Source organism: Girardinichthys multiradiatus, chromosome 1 (assembly GCF_021462225.1).
Source record: "Girardinichthys multiradiatus isolate DD_20200921_A chromosome 1, DD_fGirMul_XY1, whole genome shotgun sequence".
Lineage (NCBI taxonomy): Eukaryota > Metazoa > Chordata > Actinopteri > Cyprinodontiformes > Goodeidae > Girardinichthys > Girardinichthys multiradiatus.
The window spans coordinates 41,499,679-41,519,656 of NC_061794.1; the positions used below are offsets into that span (position 1 = coordinate 41,499,679).

General features: G+C 39.5%; 1 protein-coding gene across 1 annotated transcript; it reads right to left on the reverse strand.

Annotated features, from left to right (window-relative positions):
• Window positions 1-2,186: 2,186 nt before the first annotated feature.
• On the reverse strand, window positions 2,187-18,998 carry fam43b (family with sequence similarity 43 member B). Its single transcript, XM_047372047.1, has 3 exons — window positions 18,911-18,998; window positions 16,526-16,600; window positions 2,187-4,360 (listed from the first exon to the last, which is right to left on the reverse strand). Exon 3 carries the CDS (start codon window positions 4,122-4,124, stop codon window positions 3,129-3,131), a length of 996 nt encoding a protein of 331 aa, XP_047228003.1. The 5' UTR covers window positions 4,125-4,360; window positions 16,526-16,600; window positions 18,911-18,998; the 3' UTR covers window positions 2,187-3,128.
• Window positions 18,999-19,978: the final 980 nt, after the last annotated feature.

Consider the following 19,978-nt stretch of genomic DNA (forward strand, 5'->3'; position numbering starts at 1 on the left):
AACCCAAAATTCCTATCTCACAAAATTAGCATATCATTAAAAGGGTCTCTAAACGAGCTATGAACCTAATCATCTGAATCAACGAGTTAACTCTAAACACCTGCAAAAGATTCCCGGGGCCTTTAAAACTCCCAGCCTGGTTCATCACTCAAAACCCCAATCATGGGTAAGACTGCCGACCTGACTGCTGTCCAGAAGGCCACTATTGACACCCTCAAGCAAGAGAGTAAGACACAGAAAGAAATTTCTGTACAAATAGGCTGTTCCCAGAGTGCTGTATCAAGGTACCTCAGTGGGAAGTCTGTGGGAAGGAAAAAGTGTGGCAGAAAACGATGCACAACGAGAAGAGGTGACCGGACCCTGAGGAAGATAGTGGAGAAGGGCCGATTCCAGACCTTGGGGGACCTGCGGAAGCAGTGGACTGAGTCTGGAGTAGAAACATCCAGAGCCACCGTGCACAGGCGTGTGCAGGAAATGGGCTACAGGTGCCGCATTCCCCAGACCTGGGCTACAGAGAAGCAGCACTGGACTGTTGCTCAGTGGTCCAAAGTACTTTTTTCGGATGAAAGCAAATTCTGCATGTCATTCAGAAATCAAGGTGCTAGAGTCTGGAGGAAGACTGGGGAGAAGGAAATGCCAAAATGCCAAAAGTCCAGTGTCAAGTACCCACAGTCAGTGATGGTCCGGGGTGCCGTGTCAGCTGCTGGTGTTGGTCCACTGTGTTTTATCAAGGGCAGGGTCAATGCAGCTAGCTATCAGGAGATTTTGGAGCATTCATGCTTCCATCTGCTGAAAAGCTTTATGGAGATGAAGATTTCATTTTTCAGCACAACCTGGCACCTGCTCACAGTGCCAAAACCACTGGTAAATGGTTTACTGACCATGGTATCACTGTGCTCAATTGGCCTGCCAACTCTCCTGACCTGAACCCCATAGAGAATCTGTGGGATATTGTGAAGAGAACGTTGAGAGACTCAAGACCCAACACTCTGGATGAGCTAAAGGCCGCTATCAAAGCATCCTGGGCCTCCATAAGACCTCAGCAGTGCCACAGGCTGATTGCCTCCATGCCACGCCGCATTGAAGCAGTCATTTCTGCCAAAGGATTCCCGACCAAGTATTGAGTGCATAACTGTACATGATTATTTGAAGGTTGACATTTTTTGTATTAAAAACACTTTTCTTTTATTGGTCGGATGAAATATGCTAATTTTGTGAGATAGGAATTTTGGGTTTTCATGAGCTGTATGCCAAAATCATCCGTATTAAGACAATAAAAGACCTGAAATATTTCAGTTAGTGTGCAATGAATCTAAAATATATGAATGTTAAATTTTCATCATGACATTATGGAAAATAATGAACTTTATCACAATATGCTAATATTTTGAGAAGGACCTGTATATCTGAAAAAAAGAGAGCAGTCTAGCAAACTAAGCCCAACTAATTAACCACCTAATATTAGCTCTCAGGAGCAAAAGGCAATTAGTGATAATATTCTTAACAATAAGTATGTAAATGCTTCTACTAAATGCAACGGGTGTTATTTTCATATTTTTATTTTCCACATCAGTGCACATCTCTTAAAACCTGAGTTTTTAGCTGACACTGTATAAAAATTTATTTGACATCATGTGACTGTATTTAATTCATGATTTTGCTTAATTCTTTGTTTTGAGTACACAAAATGCGTTACTGTCAATTAGTTGTGTTCTCAAAAACAACAATAAAAATAAATATCATAGACCACATTATTGTATCATTTGTAATCAACATTATTGCAGGAGCGGCAATGTCATAAATATTGCTTTATTAAAACAAATTGGATCATTTTATACTTTTGTTTAAAATTTTTGTGTTAAAACCTGAAATAATTGTATTTTTATTTAATGTTTTTGGATTTTTTTCAGGAAACTATAATGAAAATGGGTCTAAAATAGGTCTTTAATTTCATTGCTCATTGTAGCTTATCCCTTTCTCTCTTAAATTCACAGAAACAAATAGGGATGGCTACTGGTCCCCTGACACCCCTCAGTGGTGCCACTGAATGGTAGGTTGGATGTTTAACATCACAAACATGCAAATGCACACCAGGAGAACGCAGAGCCGCTGCATTCATCTGAATAATCCCTTTGATAAAAATCTAGAAATAGTCTCCCTCTGAGAAATCAAGAAGGAAACCCAAGTGAGTGCAAATTTTATTCATCGCATTTGGAAAATAAATAGCTTCATTTCATATTTATCACAAAGAATCTAGAGACAGTAGCACACATGGAGCACAGTTAAGAAAGCTAATCTTTGAAAACAGTTTGTGTTAAATCTTAAGGGTGTGTCTCCATTTTTGCAAGGGCTCGTGGAAAAAAATTGCATTCGCAAAACTCAAAGGTGGTGTAGCGATGATGGAAAAACACTGATATACTGATATATTAAAAATACATTACATAAACTGTAAGATGGTGCAGGAAAATTTCTGGATATTCCTCTGGTCGTACATTTTAATCACAGTGTTGACTTTTAAAAGCTGAAGGATCATAGATGAAAAACAGAGGATGGAAAGGCTGTCCATGCATGATAAGTTGTGTTACAAATGGCAGGGATATAGATTAACACAATGGCTTCCCTCCTGAATTATAGCCTTGTTATTTGTCCATGACCATTAGTAAAAGGATAATAAATATTTCAGTGAGGACTGTCAGAATAGAAAAATTTACAAATTTACAAAGAACCTCTCTGAAAAGCTATTACAACACCCTGCTGGCAAACACAGCTTTGATTTTCCTGACATAAAAAATAAGAAGAAGATGCAGGAAAATTCTCCTGCTTCAGTCGGCATGTGACCCACACTGTTGGTGGTAACGACTGTCCTCGTTCGTCATTGTGCTGTTGTCGGTCTGTGAAAGCCCTCAAATGTAAACAAGCAGTTCCCTAAACTGCTACAGCCAGGCCTCTGAGCCATCTGAGAAGAAAAAGGATCGCGCTGTCTCCACCCGACAGTGGGAGAGGTTTCTGGTAAAAACACTTCACGTTGCACGGACGTGGACGGAGGAAGCCTGAGTGGGGCGCCGGTGGAGGGCAAACAGAGGAACATTTTATTGAGTTGGAGCTGCTTTCTGTAAATTGCATCACAGTCACACCAGAGAGGTTATGAATGTAAATGTGTTGTTGGTGCTGTCGTTTATGAAGTTGATTTGGCACTGCTCCAGTCTGGCAATATCCCCAATGTCCAGTTCTGATAGTAGTTGAGTCGGGTCAGTGTTTGTTGTCAGAACTTTCTGCTTCTCCTTCTGTGCCTCTTCTACCTCTTTCTCCTTCTTGTTTTTATTTCTGTCCTTTTTCTCCTCCTCTTCCTCCTCTTCTTCCTCTGTGATGGAACAGAGGCGCGTTTTGGTGCCAGGATTTTCAGCAGGCGGTTTGTAGTGGCACTGCCCGTTTAGCAACCTCCTCAGTGGCATCAGAGGCACCGCTTCCTCGCCCAGCAGCTGCTGCTGGCGGTGCCTGAAGTCACTCTGACGTTTCAACCGCTTGAACTCGCTGAAAGCGGAGGTGGTGTTCTGGTAGAGGCTGAGCGCGATGGCTTGGGCTTTCTCCGACTTACTGACCAGCACAGCGTGACACCGGAGGACCACTGCCATGTTCTTTACCTGGTGCCTGTAGATCCAAGCGAGGATTTTGGGCCGGCATGGGTCGGCTGTGCAATAGGTGATTCTGTTCAGAGAGTAGAGATGGATGGGTTTCTTCTTCCCAGATTTGTCAGTGCTCATCCGTATGCCCTGTGACCCCACCATTAACCTCATCTTGACACTCTGCTCCCCATAGTTGCTCCTTGCCCAGATCTTGGCCACTGCCTCCTGGGTGCAGCCGTCTCCCTTTGCCATAATGGTAACCACGCTCCCGAGGTAACGCACGTTGTAAACGGGCTCCTCTTTGTTCAATTCCACCTTCTGACGTTTGGTGTGAAAGATGCTGCCCACCCAGTCAAAGGGACAGTCAGGGAGCAAGTCAGGACATGAGCGCAGCAGAGTCGAGAGGATAGAGTGGTAGGTCAGCCCAGTCCCCAGACTCTTGGGCTTAGTTTTGGCATCATCCTCCACCAAAACAAACTTATTCCTTCTCCAGGGTAACATGGTGCAGAAAGAAAAGTAAGAATCCCTTCTTGCTTCTTTAAATATTGCAATTCAAGCAAACATTTTATGAAAATTGCTTTGGGTGAAAGAGTATAAAAAGCAAAGACAAGCTGCTCTGCGAAGCTCAGAGAAGAGACTGAGCGCTGTGTGGCTCAGGCAGTCTGTTCCTGTTCTCGCTCCTCCTTTCTCTCCTCCTCCGCTTCCTCCTCTCTCTCCCCTTCAGCCTGCATGCAAAGCTGACCAGCTTTGGAGTGTTAGACCAGCTCTCGGCACCATCTCCCTCCCTCTCCATGTTACATTATACATTACATCAGCAGTATCAGTTTGAGGTAGAGTTTAAAGCATTAAGCACAGAACCAGAAGCTAGTCAGAACAGAATACAATCAGGTCATTCAATCATTCAACCCAAAGCCAGTTTAAGAGTTTATTGGGTCCTTGAGCAGAATTTGAGCCACTGCTCCCAACCAGGCTGACCCACACCCAACTCAGCAAACTTATTTTACTTTATATTGCCTATAATTGATTTTTTCTGTGATATACATAATACATATACTTAAAATCATTATTGATGCAGACAAGTGTGAAATACATACTGCAAAATGGAAGGTTCCTAATATATATATATATATATATATATATAGTGAATACATAATAATGAAAAATATTATATATATAATTATCCAATCTTCCATTCTTATCTAAAATTCTTGAGAAAATTGTTGCTAATCAAATGTGTGAGCATTTATACAGCAATGACCTGTTTGAAGAGTTTCAGTCAGGTTTCAGAGCTCATCATAACACTGAAACAGCTCTGCTGAAAGTCACTAATGATATTCTTATGGCCTCAGATAATGGACTTGTGTCTGTTCTGGTTCTGTTAGATCTCAGTGCTGCATTTGACCATAATATTCTCTTAAAAAGGCTGGAATATGCTGTAGGGATCAGGGGAACAGCGCTAGGCTGGTTTAAATCTTATTTGTCTGACAGATTCCAGTTTGTTCATGTAAATGATAAATCATCTTTAAACTCCAGGGTTAATTGTGGAGTACCACAGGGCTCAGTACTTGGGCCAATTCTCTTTACTATATATATGCTTCCAATAGGTCAAATTATTAGGCAGCACGGGATACATTTTCACTGTTACGCTGATGATACTCAGCTTTACTTATCCATAAATCCTGATGAGCCCAACCAGTTAGATACACTACAAACATGTCTTGAAGACATAAAAACTTGGATGACTTTAAATATTTTGCTTCTAAATTCAGACAAAACAGAAGTTGTCGTCTTTGGACCGGAGTCTTTAAAAAAGAAACTGCTTAGTCAATCACTTAACCTGGATGGCATTAAATTTACCTCTGATAATAAAGTAAAAAACCTTGGTGTTATTTTTGACCAGGACATGTCATTTAAATCCCATATTAAACAGGTTTCTAGGATTTCCTTCTTTCATCTCTGGAACATTGCCAAAATTAGAAATATCCTGTTCAGGAGTGACGCTGAAAAACTAGTCCATGCATTTGTTACTTCAAGGCTGGACTATTGTAATTTGTTACTATCAGGATGTCCACAAAATGCAGTTAAAAGCCTTCAGCTGATTCAAAATGCTGCAGCAAGAGTTCTGATGAAAATTAAAAAGAGAGATCATATTTCTCCTATTTTAGCTTCCCTTCATTGGCTCCCTGTTAAATCCAGAATAGTATTTAAAATTCTCCTCCTCACATATAAAGCCCTTAATGATCTAGCTCCATCATACATCAGAGATCTGATTGTTCCATATGTTCCTAACAGAGCACTTCGTTCTCAGACTGCAGATTTACTGGTGGTTCCTAGAGTCTCTAGAAGTAGAATGGGAGGCAGATTGTTTAGTTATCAGGCTCCTCTTCTGTGGAAACAGCTCCCAGCTTTAGTCCGTTAGGCAGACACCCTGTCTACTTTTAAGGCTAGGCTTAAAACTTTCCTTTTTGATAAAGCTTATAGTTAGAGTGGCTTAGGTTATCCTGAGCTATCTTCCTTATTTTTTACCTCCGTCTTCTTCCCTCCCTGTTGGTTGGAGTAAGGGGGAGTCAGGTTTAGCCTAAACCGGCTCAGTTATGGTTGAGGTGCAAACACACCCTCCATTTCTGCTACCTGTATGACCCCTTCTCTTTTCCGATGGTTGTGATCAGTCTGACAGAGAGAGGTATCCCAATCCTTGTGGTTTTTAGTATAACAATGACCATCAGTGGGACCCTTTGTGAGGTGCCTTGAGACGACATTGTTGTAAATAAGCGCCGTTTAACTAAATAATCTGAACTGAAACTATCTGTGTAGTTATGCTGCTATAGGCTTAGGCTGCTGGAGGACATAACGACCACTTTCACCCTCTTCGCTACATTCTCACACTACTCTCCCATTTTGCATTATTTGCTGTTATTTCAGCTTTTAACCTTGTTCTCTCTTTTCTCTTCCCAGAAGCTACACCTGGCCTGGCTCTGTGTCTACCTGTGACACCTTTCTGGAGAGGGGCATCGTTCAAGCTTCTGCTAGCAACAACTTAATGCTCACCCTCTACCGATGATCCACATAGCCCTGTCTTTTAGTGTTTAACCCTTTCTCTCTCCTAGACATGGAAATTGGTAACTAATTATATGTGCTCTCTTTCAGACTCTAACCTTGAAAACTGGCTCAGAGTTTATCTGTTCTTTCTTTCTTGGTGAAACGACTAAAGGAGCTACATCCATTAACATTTACTTTTCCTTCCCATAGAAAGTACTTCTGGATCAGTGCTTCTGTATTCTTTGTGTCTCTGCTCTATTCTCTCAAACTCCCAGTCGGTCGTGGCAGATGGTCGCTCACACTGAGCCTGGTTCTGCTGGAGGTTTCTTCCTGTTAAAAGGGAGTTTTTCCTCTCCACTGTCGCTACATGCATGCTCAGTATGAGGGATTGCTGCAAAGTCATCGCCAGTGACTGTCCACTGTCTCTACATGCTCATCCGGGAGGAGTGAATGCTGCAAGTCACGGACTGGATGCAATCTGCTGGGTTTCCTTAGAAAGAAAAACTTATATCCAATTTGAATAAAAAGCTAACTCCGACTGCACTGTTCAATTGTTAGGACCAATTGGAATGTATGTACCTGACTGTTGTGAAGTGCCTTGAGACAACATGTGTTGTGAATTGGCGCTATATAAATAAAACTGAATTGAATTGAATGTCAGTTAGTAATGCGACTTTCACCAATATACTCACCAAATTAACATCAGCATGCGTTTAAATGCCAGTAGTCATATTTCCTATACACTCTGAGGCAAAGAACAGCTGAGTTTCATTGTAGCAGCCACATTGGACCTTCAGTAATGAATCTGAACTACAGCAGTAGGTCAAACCTGTTTCACAGCCACCATCAGAGTTTGAACTGCTGAGGTGGGGGTAATCTGAACTAGAATGTCCATTTACTTCAGTAAGTCCAGACTTTGCACACAATATGTGCATGTGTTGGGAAGATCACAGCTTGGCCCACCTCTAATAAAAGAGTAGGAAATATAATATTATTGGTTCACTATTCCAAGAAGTATTTGAAACAAGAGGAAACTAACATTTAGTGGAGATTTGTTACAAATAAAATATGCCTGTACTAGAAACTGAAACTAAATTTTGTCTCTTTCTGGTTTAACTTTTTTTTTTTAAACTTTGACTTCTGAAAATGTTCCTGCAATTATATCTAATTGAAGATTTGGACAAATTTCATTAAGTTCAATAAAAATAAATAAATAAAAATAAATAAATAAATTAAAAATAAAAAAATCAGACTTTTCACCAGCTAGGGAAACTTTGAGATGTACCGGTAAAAATAATGTAGTGTAAATATCCATAAAACAGAGTGACATACAGGTCCTTTTCAAAATATTAGCATATTGTGATAAAGTTCATTATTTTCCATAATGTCATGATGAAAATTTAACATTCATATATTTTAGATTCATTGCACACTAACTGAAATATTTCAGGTCTTTTATTGTCTTAATACGGATGATTTTGGCATACAGCTCATGAAAACCCAAAATTCCTATCTCACAAAATTAGCATATCATTTAAAGGGTCTCTAAACGAGCTATGAACCTAATCATCTGAATCAACGAGTTAACTCTAAACACCTGCAAAAGATTCCTGAGGCCTTTAAAACTCTCAGCCTGGTTCATCACTCAAAACCCCAATCATGGGTAAGACTGCCGACTTGACTGCTGTCCAGAAGGCCACTATTGACACACTCAAGCAAGAGGGTAAGACACAGAAAGAAATTTCTGAACGAATAGGCTGTTCCCAGAGTGCTGTATCAAGGCACCTCAGTGGGAAGTCTGTGGGAAGGAAAAAGTGTGGCAGAAAACGCTGCACAACGAGAAGAGGTGACCGGACCCTGAGGAAGATTGTGGAGAAGGGCCGATTCCAGACCTTGGGGGACCTGCGGAAGCAGTGGACTGAGTCTGGAGTAGAAACATCCAGAGCCACCGTGCACAGGCGTGTGCAGGAAATGGGCTACAGGTGCCGCATTCCCCGGGTCAAGCCACTTTTGAACCAGAAACAGCGGCAGAAGCGCCTGACCTGGGCCACAGAGAAGCAGCACTGGACTGTTGCTCAGTGGTCCAAAGTACTTGTTTCGGATGAAAGCAAATTCTGCATGTCATTCGGAAATCAAGGTGCCAGAGTCTGGAGGAAGACTGGGGAGAAGGAAATGCCAAAATGCCAGAAGTCCAGTGTCAAGTACCCACAGTGAGTGATGGTCTGGGGTGCCGTGTCAGCTGCTGGTGTTGGTCCACTGTGTTTTATCAAGGGCAGGGTCAATGCAGCTAGCTATCAGGAGATTTTGGAGCACTTCATGCTTCCATCTGCTGAAAAGCTTTATGGAGATGAAGATTTCATTTTTCAGCACGACCTGGCACCTGCTCACAGTGCCAAAACCACTGGTAAATGGTTTACTGACCATGGTATCACTGTGCTCAATTGGCCTGCCAACTCTCCTGACCTGAACCCCATAGAGAATCTGTGGGATATTGTGAAGAGAACGTTGAGAGACTCAAGACCCAACACTCTGGATGAGCTAAAGGCCGCTATCGAAGCATCCTGGGCCTCCATAAGACCTCAGCAGTGCCACAGGCTGATTGCCTCCATGCCACGCCGCATTGAAGCAGTCATTTCTGCAAAAGGATTCCCAACCAAGTATTGAGTGCATAACTGTACATGATTATTTGAAGGTTGACGTTTTTTGTATTAAAAACACTTTTCTTTTATTGGTCGGATGAAATATGCTAATTTTGTGAGATAGGAATTTTGGGTTTTCATGACCTGTATGCCAAAATCATCCGTATTAAGACAATAAAAGACCTGAAATATTTCAGTTAGTGTGCAATGAATCTAAAATATATGAATGTTAAATCTTCGTCATTACATTATGGAAAATAATTAACTTTATCACAATATGCTAATATTTTGAGAAGGACCTGTATGAGTCTTGATTTTTGTTGAAATTTTTTAACCCAGCCTTAAACATTTTCATGTATATAATTATACATTAATTAGAAAAATAGCAACAAACAAAAACACATGGGAATGTCCTGAGCAGAGCCCTACACTATTCGGGCCCTTAGTAGAAATTGGTATGGGTCCCTTTTAACTATGATTGCTCTTTACAACTCAATATCTTCATTGTCTCATCCTTGTCAGAACATTTGTCCATAATACATCCGAGATTATTATATTGACATAAAAGAAGCAAGACTAGCAAATAATATAAACACATCAGTTAACAACAAAAATTGTGTTGCTTAAATCTCATAAGTCAACTCATATGACACAGTACGACTATTTAAAAAAATGGTAAGGATGTTTATTTTAAAAGTTAACACTGCCAAAACTGAGCATAAATATTATCCATCAAAAGGTTTTTTTTTTTTTTTAGTGATAATAACTTCTTAATCGTACATCTGTAAACCAAACTTCTTTGATCACTGATGCTCTTGGGGGCGTCTTGCTGTTGTGAGGGCCCTAAGCAACTGCTGAGTTTGCTGTGCCTTGGGCCCGCTCTGGTCCAGAGTTAATAGTAATACAATCATTATGTTCGTTTTTCTGGCAATTGTCTGTTTCATTGATCAATTAAATTAAAGCTGAACTGTTTTAAAGGCTAATGCTTAAAAACACAATACAAAGTGTTTTTGATCATTTCAAAAATATTACCTCAGGTAAAAACTCTATTAGACAGTATCTACTCATTTAGGGGATGCTATTGCTTAATGAATGCATTTTTTACTGTACACCAATAAAGGTATTCACAGCGAGAACAATCAAAGTTAACTTCTGTACACCCAGTCGTAGTGTCAACATATCATTTAAACCTTTTGGTTCATCAGATTTTGCAAATGTTAAGCCTTAGAAGCTACACCGGAGAAATGTCAGTAAATGGTTCTATGTTTAACGTCCTTTACCTAATTTAACTGAAAACTTTTACATCAGATTGATGTTCATCCGCTGAACAGCAGGACCCTGAATGATGAGTCTGTCCAGTTGCAAAGCCATTTGGTTAAGGCTTTGACAGAGGAAAATAGATTCTGTTGTCCAATCTTCACTCAGAGCATGTGAGGCCAACATTTTTGCTCCCTGGAAAATGTAACCAATGAAAAAGACACACATCTAACCTCTGGCTTGATTGAAAGCTGGCTCCAAAAGGAAAACACATTGAAGAACAAAAGAGCAAATTCACTTAAAATTATTGCACTAATACATTTGCATTTAGGCTTAATGCTTTTTGTTAAACTGTAAGTGTTCTTTTACTTTTAAACATCCATCCATCCATCCAATGTCGCATATCTTTTTTTAAATTCTTTCTTGACCCAGATGTGAATGAGATATTTTTTTAGCAAAAACTACACTTTACTCTTTATCATTAGAAAAGTGCAATCAGATGATGCTGCGTTTTCATTGCCCGAGACGTGCCATTTGTTTTTTTTTTGTGTGAGTTTTTTTTATCTCTAGCCGCTCACCTCTAATTAAGTGTTTCCTAGTGACCTACAAGTACAAGAAAATACAGACAAGGATCAACACCATTCCCTATTTGTTCTGCTTAGATTCCACGTTTCATTTCAACTTTGGTTCATTAAGCCCATTTCACCATTCTCTTTAGTTTATTTGTTTGACGTTTCAATATTTGTCCCTTTTAAAAAGAGACTAATGTTTTTTCCACCACTCCTGAATACCAGATCACCTGAAATGTATTGATCACTGAGGTACTTTGCCAGTGGGAGGTTGTTTGTTTAGCAAATCCAGGTGGAGCATATTGTTGCCAGTAAGCTGTGCCAGGCAGCATGGACTTAGTACCAAGGTCTCAGCTGAAAGATAAATTAAATATCTCTATGCTACAAAAGCATTTTCTCTTTTTCTAACTCTGCTGTAGGCTGTGAATTAAAAAAAAAAAAAAACTCAGTGAAAAAAAAAATGTATCTCCTTCAAGGACAATTTCACGTTACTTCTATTTTTATAAAAACAACACACAAAGCTAAAGATTTTGTGATCAAACCTAATGTATGGCTATAATATAGTGGAGTTAATGAATATTCTGGACGGTAGCCACAAAGTACTACCTGGAAGTAAAGACAATAGTTTGGATCTTCTTAGAAAAGGTTAACAAAAACACGTCCTATTAGTCACATTTGTTCACTCTGTAAACAACTCAGGATCAAGCTGAACATTTAGATGCTAATCTATCATGGTTTGACGTACAGTACTGTGCAAAGGTTTTCGAAAAGGTGTGAAAAACAAATGCAGTAAATAAAGAAGGCTTTTGCACAGTACTGTATACCACAATAAAAGATCATATTTAGCATTGACACATCTCAGTTATCATGCCATTCAAGACTCTTCAAATAAACTGGACATTACATGTCCAAACCATCATGATTTGTTTGGGGTTTTGATTTCCTTTTGTGTGTATTTTATTTTTTTTTTCTTTTATTTGCTGTTTTTAGGTTCTTGGTTTTTGTATTCTTCAGTTCCTTTCCCTGTCCATTAAACTTAGGTGCCTTTCTCAGTTTATTATTTTACGTTTTTCCTCCAGGTTTACTTCTGTGCTCAGGTAAATTTTTGTATAATTATTTTCCTAGATTTCTTCCCTCTGTCTGCTTCTTCTCATTTACTCTTCCCCCTCAGCTTTCTCTCTCTCCCTTCATTGATCTCAGCTGTTCTAGATTCTGATCAGGTTGTCATATTGTCTCCTCACTCTATTCCAGTATTTAAACTGTTGGTGGTCATTGCTCTTTGCCGTAATCTCCCGTTTCTCTGCCCCATGTCTGTGCTCATTTTCTCTCTGAGTTTCCCTGCCTGTGTTTCAAGGTCACTGCTGTTAGTTTGCTGCTTTGTTTAATAAATCTCTTTATTCACCATGCTGCTCACAGGTTCCTGCCTGCACCTTGGTCCTGGCATGACACAAACTCCCTACCTGGCAAACATTTTAACATTTTAGTCAGACAAAGTGGTAAATTCCTGAGTGTATTCAAAGTGAATTGTACACATTTCAGCACAGGATTATTTACTTCTTACATTTTGTTTTAAGCACAGCAATATGTAGGTCGGTCATTGTTTTCTGTGTAGGCTACTTCATTTACAGGGTTGGCTTCTACATTCTTTGACCGAAAGATGAAATTATCAAATATGAAGAAGTGAAGAAATGAAGAGAGATGCATAGGAAAAAGCAAATTGTTCCTGCTTTCCACAAGGAATAACTCAATTAATTCACTGGGTGAAATAAATTTTTGTTTCTCTTGTAGGATATCAGTGAAGCAGTATCATCCTTTAGATCAGGAGATCAAACACTTGGGAGGGAAGCAGTATCTGTCATATGTTTTATATGATTTTGGGTCTGTACTTTTGACTTTTTATGTGTTGGTTTGAGTGGCTGTTGTCTGTTTTCTATTTTCTGTTGTGCTCAAATAAATATACCATGTGGCTCTGGGATTGCCTTAGGATTCCCCAGAATGAGCTGAAGGGTCTCGCCAGGCAGTGTAATCTCTGGGTATTCCTCCGACATTTTATCTCCGCAGCTCAACCTCTGACAATGGATGGATGGACAGATGGATGAGTTTTACCAAGTCTTCAAGTTTGGTTACTTTTTCATTTATCCTCCCCTGATCATCATTCAGAAATCAACAACCTAGCATAGCTCCTCTAAACTTTCAGCTATTCCTTTCTGTTTCTCTTGCCCTCAAGCCTGCCTGCTCCTTGTTCTCAATTATTCCCTTTTATAGTCCTTGTGATTTCCTCGTGTTTGCTGTTTGGATTTCTTCTCCTGTGTTTTGTAAGCCTGGATTTAGTTTTTCATTACTTTCTCTATTCACCCACGTTACCTGTAGCTTGCTCCTCTTTGCTTTTGGGTTCTCCCCACAATACTCATAATGATAGCAGCTCCGCCTCTCTAGAAACTCCAAAGTTTATCATCATTTCCCTCAAAAACCAAAAAGGCAAAACAAACCCTGCATTGTAGCAAATGGAAACAAAATGAACTTACATACTGGAGCTTTATGTCACAAACATTAGGTGCTCCACAAGATAACAAAGTCTTATGAGAGGGAAAACATGAGTCCCAAATTTGGTAGCAAAAACTTTCAATAGAAATATTTACTTCTAAAAAATGGCTACTTCTACTTTGGGTGTCTTAAAACTTGTGGTTTTTGGTTGAGTAGGGCCCAGCAGGCAGGCTAATGCGCTGCCTGCACAGTTTTCTACATTAGAAAAAACAATGTCCAGGCAGTAACTAACATCCAAACCAAGAGAATGGAATCAGGCAACCTGGCAAGACACAGGCTTGGAACTACAACTAACGGAGCCGTAACCAGAGGATCTGAAAGGAAGGAAGGGTTGAGACTTATTAACTGAACGCAAAACAGCTGACTGCAGGAGGCTGAAGGGGAAAATGACTGAACACAAAGAATCACAACGAAACAGAACCTAACAGATCACAAAAGTGAAGAGAAACAGAAATCACAAGAATGTATAGAAATGAAGCACAAGAACCCTCCAAAATCAGAACCAAAACAACAAAAGCAAATACATTGCTGGTAATATAAATGTAAGACTAAAGAGCCACAATGGAAGATCTATCTAACCCAAAGCAAGATGTCAACTTTATTGTCAACAAATATCTCAGTCAAATGTTTTCTGGTAAACCTGGCAAAGGAAGTATTTATATAAACTACTTAAACTTCTAGGGCCCTATTGCAATAAAAGGAACCCAAATTTAAAAAGCTAATATTTTATCACTTGTTTCAAAATAATAATGAATTAAAGTTGGGTTTCATCCATAGTCTTTAGAGTTAAGTCCATGGGTACACCATGAATGAGACTGGTATCAGAAATAAAATAAATAAAGCCCTTAGAGCATGTTATTAAATTCAGAAAGAGGTGGTACAATTGTTAAAATTCAGACAGAATCAGTCAGCCCATCTCCAAAGATAGTTTTAATGCTGCTTCAGTAGTGGAATATCAATTATGTGCACTGTCTCCAGTGCAGCATGCTTACTTCTGCATTATGTTGCTTTTAGCTTATCCAAGTGCTATTGAATGCAACTGTGAAAGTAGGCATCAGGTGCAAGCTGCAGTTTGCAGTGCTCCACAGCCCCTGAGTTATTAATAATAGTCAAACTTAAGGACACAGATAGCATTGAATCCTTAGAGACAAGAATGCATCAGATTTAATGTCATTTAGAACAGGTTTTCCCAAATCATTCTGCCATACAACCCTAATGTGCATTAATTTACAGAAATGAGAGTCTAATGGAATCAACATGATTTATTCCCAAAGGTTTGGGCTAAAAACACAAAATTTGTTCCATCATACCTCCAGATAATTAGAATTGCTGATTCACTGTTGAGTTATGGATTTGAAAAGAGTTCTGCTATTTCCTCTGTTCTCACTCAAGCCTTCATTTCCTTTAACTGTACGGTACATCTGTTATCACCCTACAAATGCAGCCCAGGGTGCTTGTGTAAACCCGTTACTTTTATCTCAGTGTCATCCTGCCCCACTTCTTCTTCCTTATCCTTAGTTCCTCCACACTGAGCTTGGAGGCAGTCTTTTTATCCAGGGCAACATATGCTACATAATTCTGTCTAGAAGGAGACCTAATTGAATTTGGCTCTGTCCTCATCACGCTACACTTACCCAGCACAGAGTAATCAATGAGAAGGGCCTAGCAGAAAGGGGCCCCGGCTCTTAGATGGCTGATTTATGGTCGTACGTGAGGGGCGGCAGTGGAGAAGCCCGCCTCAGAGAACAAATGATGACAGAGAGGGCCACTGTACACTTCATATATCAGAATCCTAGCATCGGCATAGCACCCACATCAGATCAAAAATGCCATTGACTATACTGAAGGGAATGGTTCTGAACAATATAAAGACTGCAGAACTTCTCTGTTTACAAAAACAATAAGTATGAATTTCAGGAGATGAAAATCAATATCATCTTGTTTTATCTACTATAGAATCCATAGGTCTGGCTAGGGAATAAATTGGAGATCAAGTGAATCATAGTTTAATTACCAGGGAGGGTAACAGACATTATATATAGAGGCCTTGTTCCCGTCTTTAATCAGGAGAGCCGAACAGTCACAAGAGACCTGCAGGTCAACTCCCCCTCATTTACTACTATACAGTTGGGTAAACACCGTGCTGCAGTGAGTGACTTGACTGTGTGTAGAACAGGGAACAAATAAGTCCAGATAAAGTGATGCAGGTGAGTTAACAGCAGTTTATCTGGGTCTAAATTATACACCCATCTGAAATTAGAAATAATTCAATATTTATAAAATTAAGACAGGCTGTCCTGCTAGAAGTCACCGCACATGACATCACTTTCATTACTGCTACAGTTTTTCTTTGTCTCACTTACTGAATAAAAGCTTATGAGTTATCTGAATCTACTGCCAGCTTTCTGCTGGCTGATGACTTCAAGGTTGGATGCAAAATGCTCCGAGGGCAAAAAGTGCCCTCCAAAAGTATTCAAACCCTGTAACAATGGCTGGCCTTCAGCGGTTGGAGTAAGTGAGGTGCAGTAGTAGACAGACAGATGCAAGAAGTAGCATGGTTCACAATTTTTAATATCCGGCAAAAAAAACATTGCGCTTGCCAAAGTGCAAATGCACTTGGAGGGCAGAGGGGCAATGTCTTCTCCAGTAGCAACAAGTGATGGAAACAGGCACCTTAAATACTGTTTCACTGACTGGCTAAAACCACTAAAACTCTCCCAGTGGATGTAAATGTTAATATAAGTACATAAAACTAACTATAACCCTCCATAAACCATATAAAAAAAACCAGGCAATATACATTCACCCTAAAACCAACACCAAAGATAGATACCAACACCATAAACAGCTATACCTTTCTCTGCCTTGGTCCAGCCTGGAACCCTTTTAAGGGCCCTCGTTCTGCACAGGACTCTTTTAGCTGACGGAACTGGACACAAGGACAAGGTAAGTAAAAACATACTGAAACACCAGTCATTTTAAGCTACCATAAATCACACACAAACCACCAAACAAGGCTAAATTGAAATATTGCACAAACTATGTTTGAAGTCTCATTTATGTCTCCTCTCTCCAGGGCCTAACCACTCATTTAAAGTGCCACTGGCTCCAAAACATGAAAAAGGAGAGACAACAATCAATAAACACTTTAAAAATATATTGTGTCCAATTATTTCTTATCATTTGCAAATATGCTAGTTAAAGTGCTTATGTGAAAAGGTGAAGGTGCTTGTGTCTACTTATAAGTAACAAACGGGCTGTTTGTTACACACCCCTTGAATTCTTAGTACTGTACCTTGTTAAGGCACCTTTTGCTGCAGTTATGCTGCTAATCTTTTGGGATATGTCTCAACCCTGTATGATTAGGGTCGTTGTCCTTCCTGAGGGGAATCTCTGTTCAAACCTAAAACCAGTCTCTAACAGGTTTTCTTCCATATCCATGTATTTAGCTCCATCCATGTTCCTATCAAGTATGACCAGCGTTTCTGTTCCTGCTAAAGAAAAGCTTCCATAGATATGATGCTGCCACCATTGTTTCACAATTGGGTTAGCGTGTTCAGGTGTTAATTTTCCACCCCACGTAGTATTACCCATTTAGACACAAAAAAGTTCAGTCAGCTCCTGACCAGAGCACCTTCTTCCACATGTTTCTGTTTATTTCCTGCACACAGTGCCTTCATGTTTGTTTTTAGAAAGACTTCCTTTTTGCCACTCTTCTATAAAGGTTTGTGGAGTGAACAACTGATAGTTGTCCTGTCAGTAGATTATCCCAGCTGAGCGGTGGATCACTGCAGGTCCACCAGAGTTATTATGGGTCTCATGGCAGTTTCTCCTTGCTTGACCCTTAAAAAAAAAAAAAAAAAAAAAAACACACCCCACTATGAAGCATCCCCCACATGATGCTGCTCTTTTTGACATATTCTCCTACCTGAACTGTGGATCTGTGATTTATGCTCTCCTTGCCTGGCATTATAGATGCCTAGTCTTGTTTTGTGGGTTTGCCAAGGGACCATCCTCCTTTCATTTTCAGATGATGGATTGAGCTGTGGTTTGTGAGATGTTCAAAGTTGGGGATATTTTTTTAGCCTAACCCTGCTTTAAACTTCTCCACAACTTTCTCCCTGACTGGCCTGCAGTGTTCCTTGGTCTTCATGACATCAACTAATGTTTTCCAACAAACCTCGAAGTTTGTCACAGAACAGCTACATTTCGATTATCATTTATAAAACAGCTTGACTTTATTTACAGATTTGGTTACTTATGAAGGTAATTGGTTGGTTGCACTGCATTGTTTTAGTGGCATCATGGTAGACACCAAATAGACACCAAACTTGAAAACCATAATTTTGTTTCAACTGCAGATACGTTCAAATGGGGTAAATACTTTTGCGTATTTCATGATTTTCTTGTATTTGCATTCAGTATTGTACTTCACAATAGCAATATTAATTTTCATATGTGAAGTTGAGAAACATTCAAAACACGTTGAAGAACAGAAAAGCACAAAACAAAGAGTTGCAGGAGGCTAAATAAAACACTGATAGCAAAGGCTCTGTCCTGAATGCGAGCTCATATGATCCTGCTTTAGGTGGAAATTTGCCCAGTAAGGACGACAAAGTCAGAAAGAAAGTTGTCCTAATCCTCCGGGAACGTATATAGGCATTTTAAAGCTCTCTGTGGCAAGCTCATTCACCAAGGAGGACAATGATCAGTTGTGTCAAAAACTGCAATTAAAAAAAGCTACATTTCTGACCATATTCAGCTAGATGTTATAATTTATATTCTAGTATTGCCAGTGCTACTCTGATGCACACAGACATGCGTCAGCATCTTCTTTGCTCTGAATTTTTAAGTGACAAGAGGATTTTTGAACAGCACTCCTAAACCTTGAAGGACTGAAGCCATCGAGTCATGCTGGAAGAAAGGTTCGATAGGTCTAAATTCAATAGATATATAGAATATAGTTGTAGAAAAACTATTTACCCTAGGACTGCCTGTGGGCATAACATATTTGGAAATATTGATATTTAATATAATTTTTAAAAATACTAAAACATTCTAGTAACATAAATTACAAATATGGCATTTAGACTCCACTATAAATTCCACTGGTGCTTGAAAAAAAATGTAAACAATTAAAGCAGTTCCAGTCCATGCAGCATGACAAAGACTCAAAACATACCAAAATTTATTAAGCAGTGGGTAAAAACAAAAACATAAAAAGTCCTGGATTTCTCACCATCCCAGCCTTGCGCAGGTCTACTATTTTATCTCTTATGTCCTTCCACAGCTCTCTGGTATTGGCCATTGTGGTGAGGTTGGAGTGTGTTTGATTGAGTGTGTGGACAGGTGTCTTTTATACAGATAACAAGTTCAAACAGGTGCAGTTAATACAGGTAATGAGTGGAGAACAGGAGGGCTTCTTAAAGAAGAACTAACAGGTCTGTGAGAGCTGGGCTTCTTACTGGTTGTTAGGTGAACAAATACTTGTGTCATGCAATAAAATGCAAATTAATCACTTAAAATCACACAATGTTATTTTCTGGATTTGTGTTTTAGATTCTGTCACTCACAGAAAATAAAGAATTCTACATGTTTTGCATATGGGAAAACCTGCAAAATTGACATTGTATCAAATACTTGTTCTCCCCACTCTATATCAACCAAGGTAGGTATTAGGGTGTAGGGTGTCCTAACTCACTCCTCAGTTAGAATACACAATTTAGTCGTTATTTCTCGTTTGATAAATAACATGAAGTCTTTTCCATAAATAAAAAATGAGATGGTCATGGGTTTTCCTAATTTTCACATTTCAACATGGCTGTATAGGACTTCTGTAATTTTATGAAATTAACCTCTGTTTTAAATGTTTAATAATTTCTCTACAGAAAAACATCTCAGGCTCTTCTGAAGCAGTCACAGCAGATTCTCTCATTTCCTCAACAGCAAAACATCAAGGCAACAGATTTAGTCTCCTCGCAAAATGCTTCACCCTCTATATCCATCTTTCTGTCTGAAAGCCACTTGAAAATGTGTCATACTGTTGAATTTTGTGACAGACAAAGAAGAGAGGAAGTAGAAGGTCTTCCTCCTCAGAAGGATGATTGGGTTAGCAAAGCACACTCTATCCACAAAGAGCATGACTAATCTTGAATAGAGGCCTGCAGGATATTTCTGTTGTTTCTGAGGTTGAAAACAAGGTGGAAAAAGTCAGCCTTAGTTTCACACAAAGGGCTCATCATTAACATGTCAGACTGCTTGTGTCAAACAGAATGCAAAGTTTCATTTGGCAGCTGTGTATTTCATT

What these genes read in the sequence shown, in the direction of transcription:
- fam43b (XM_047372047.1), bottom strand. Translation starts at nt 4,124, where the DNA reads ATGTTACCCTGGAGAAGGAATAAGTTTGTTTTGGTGGAGGATGATGCC.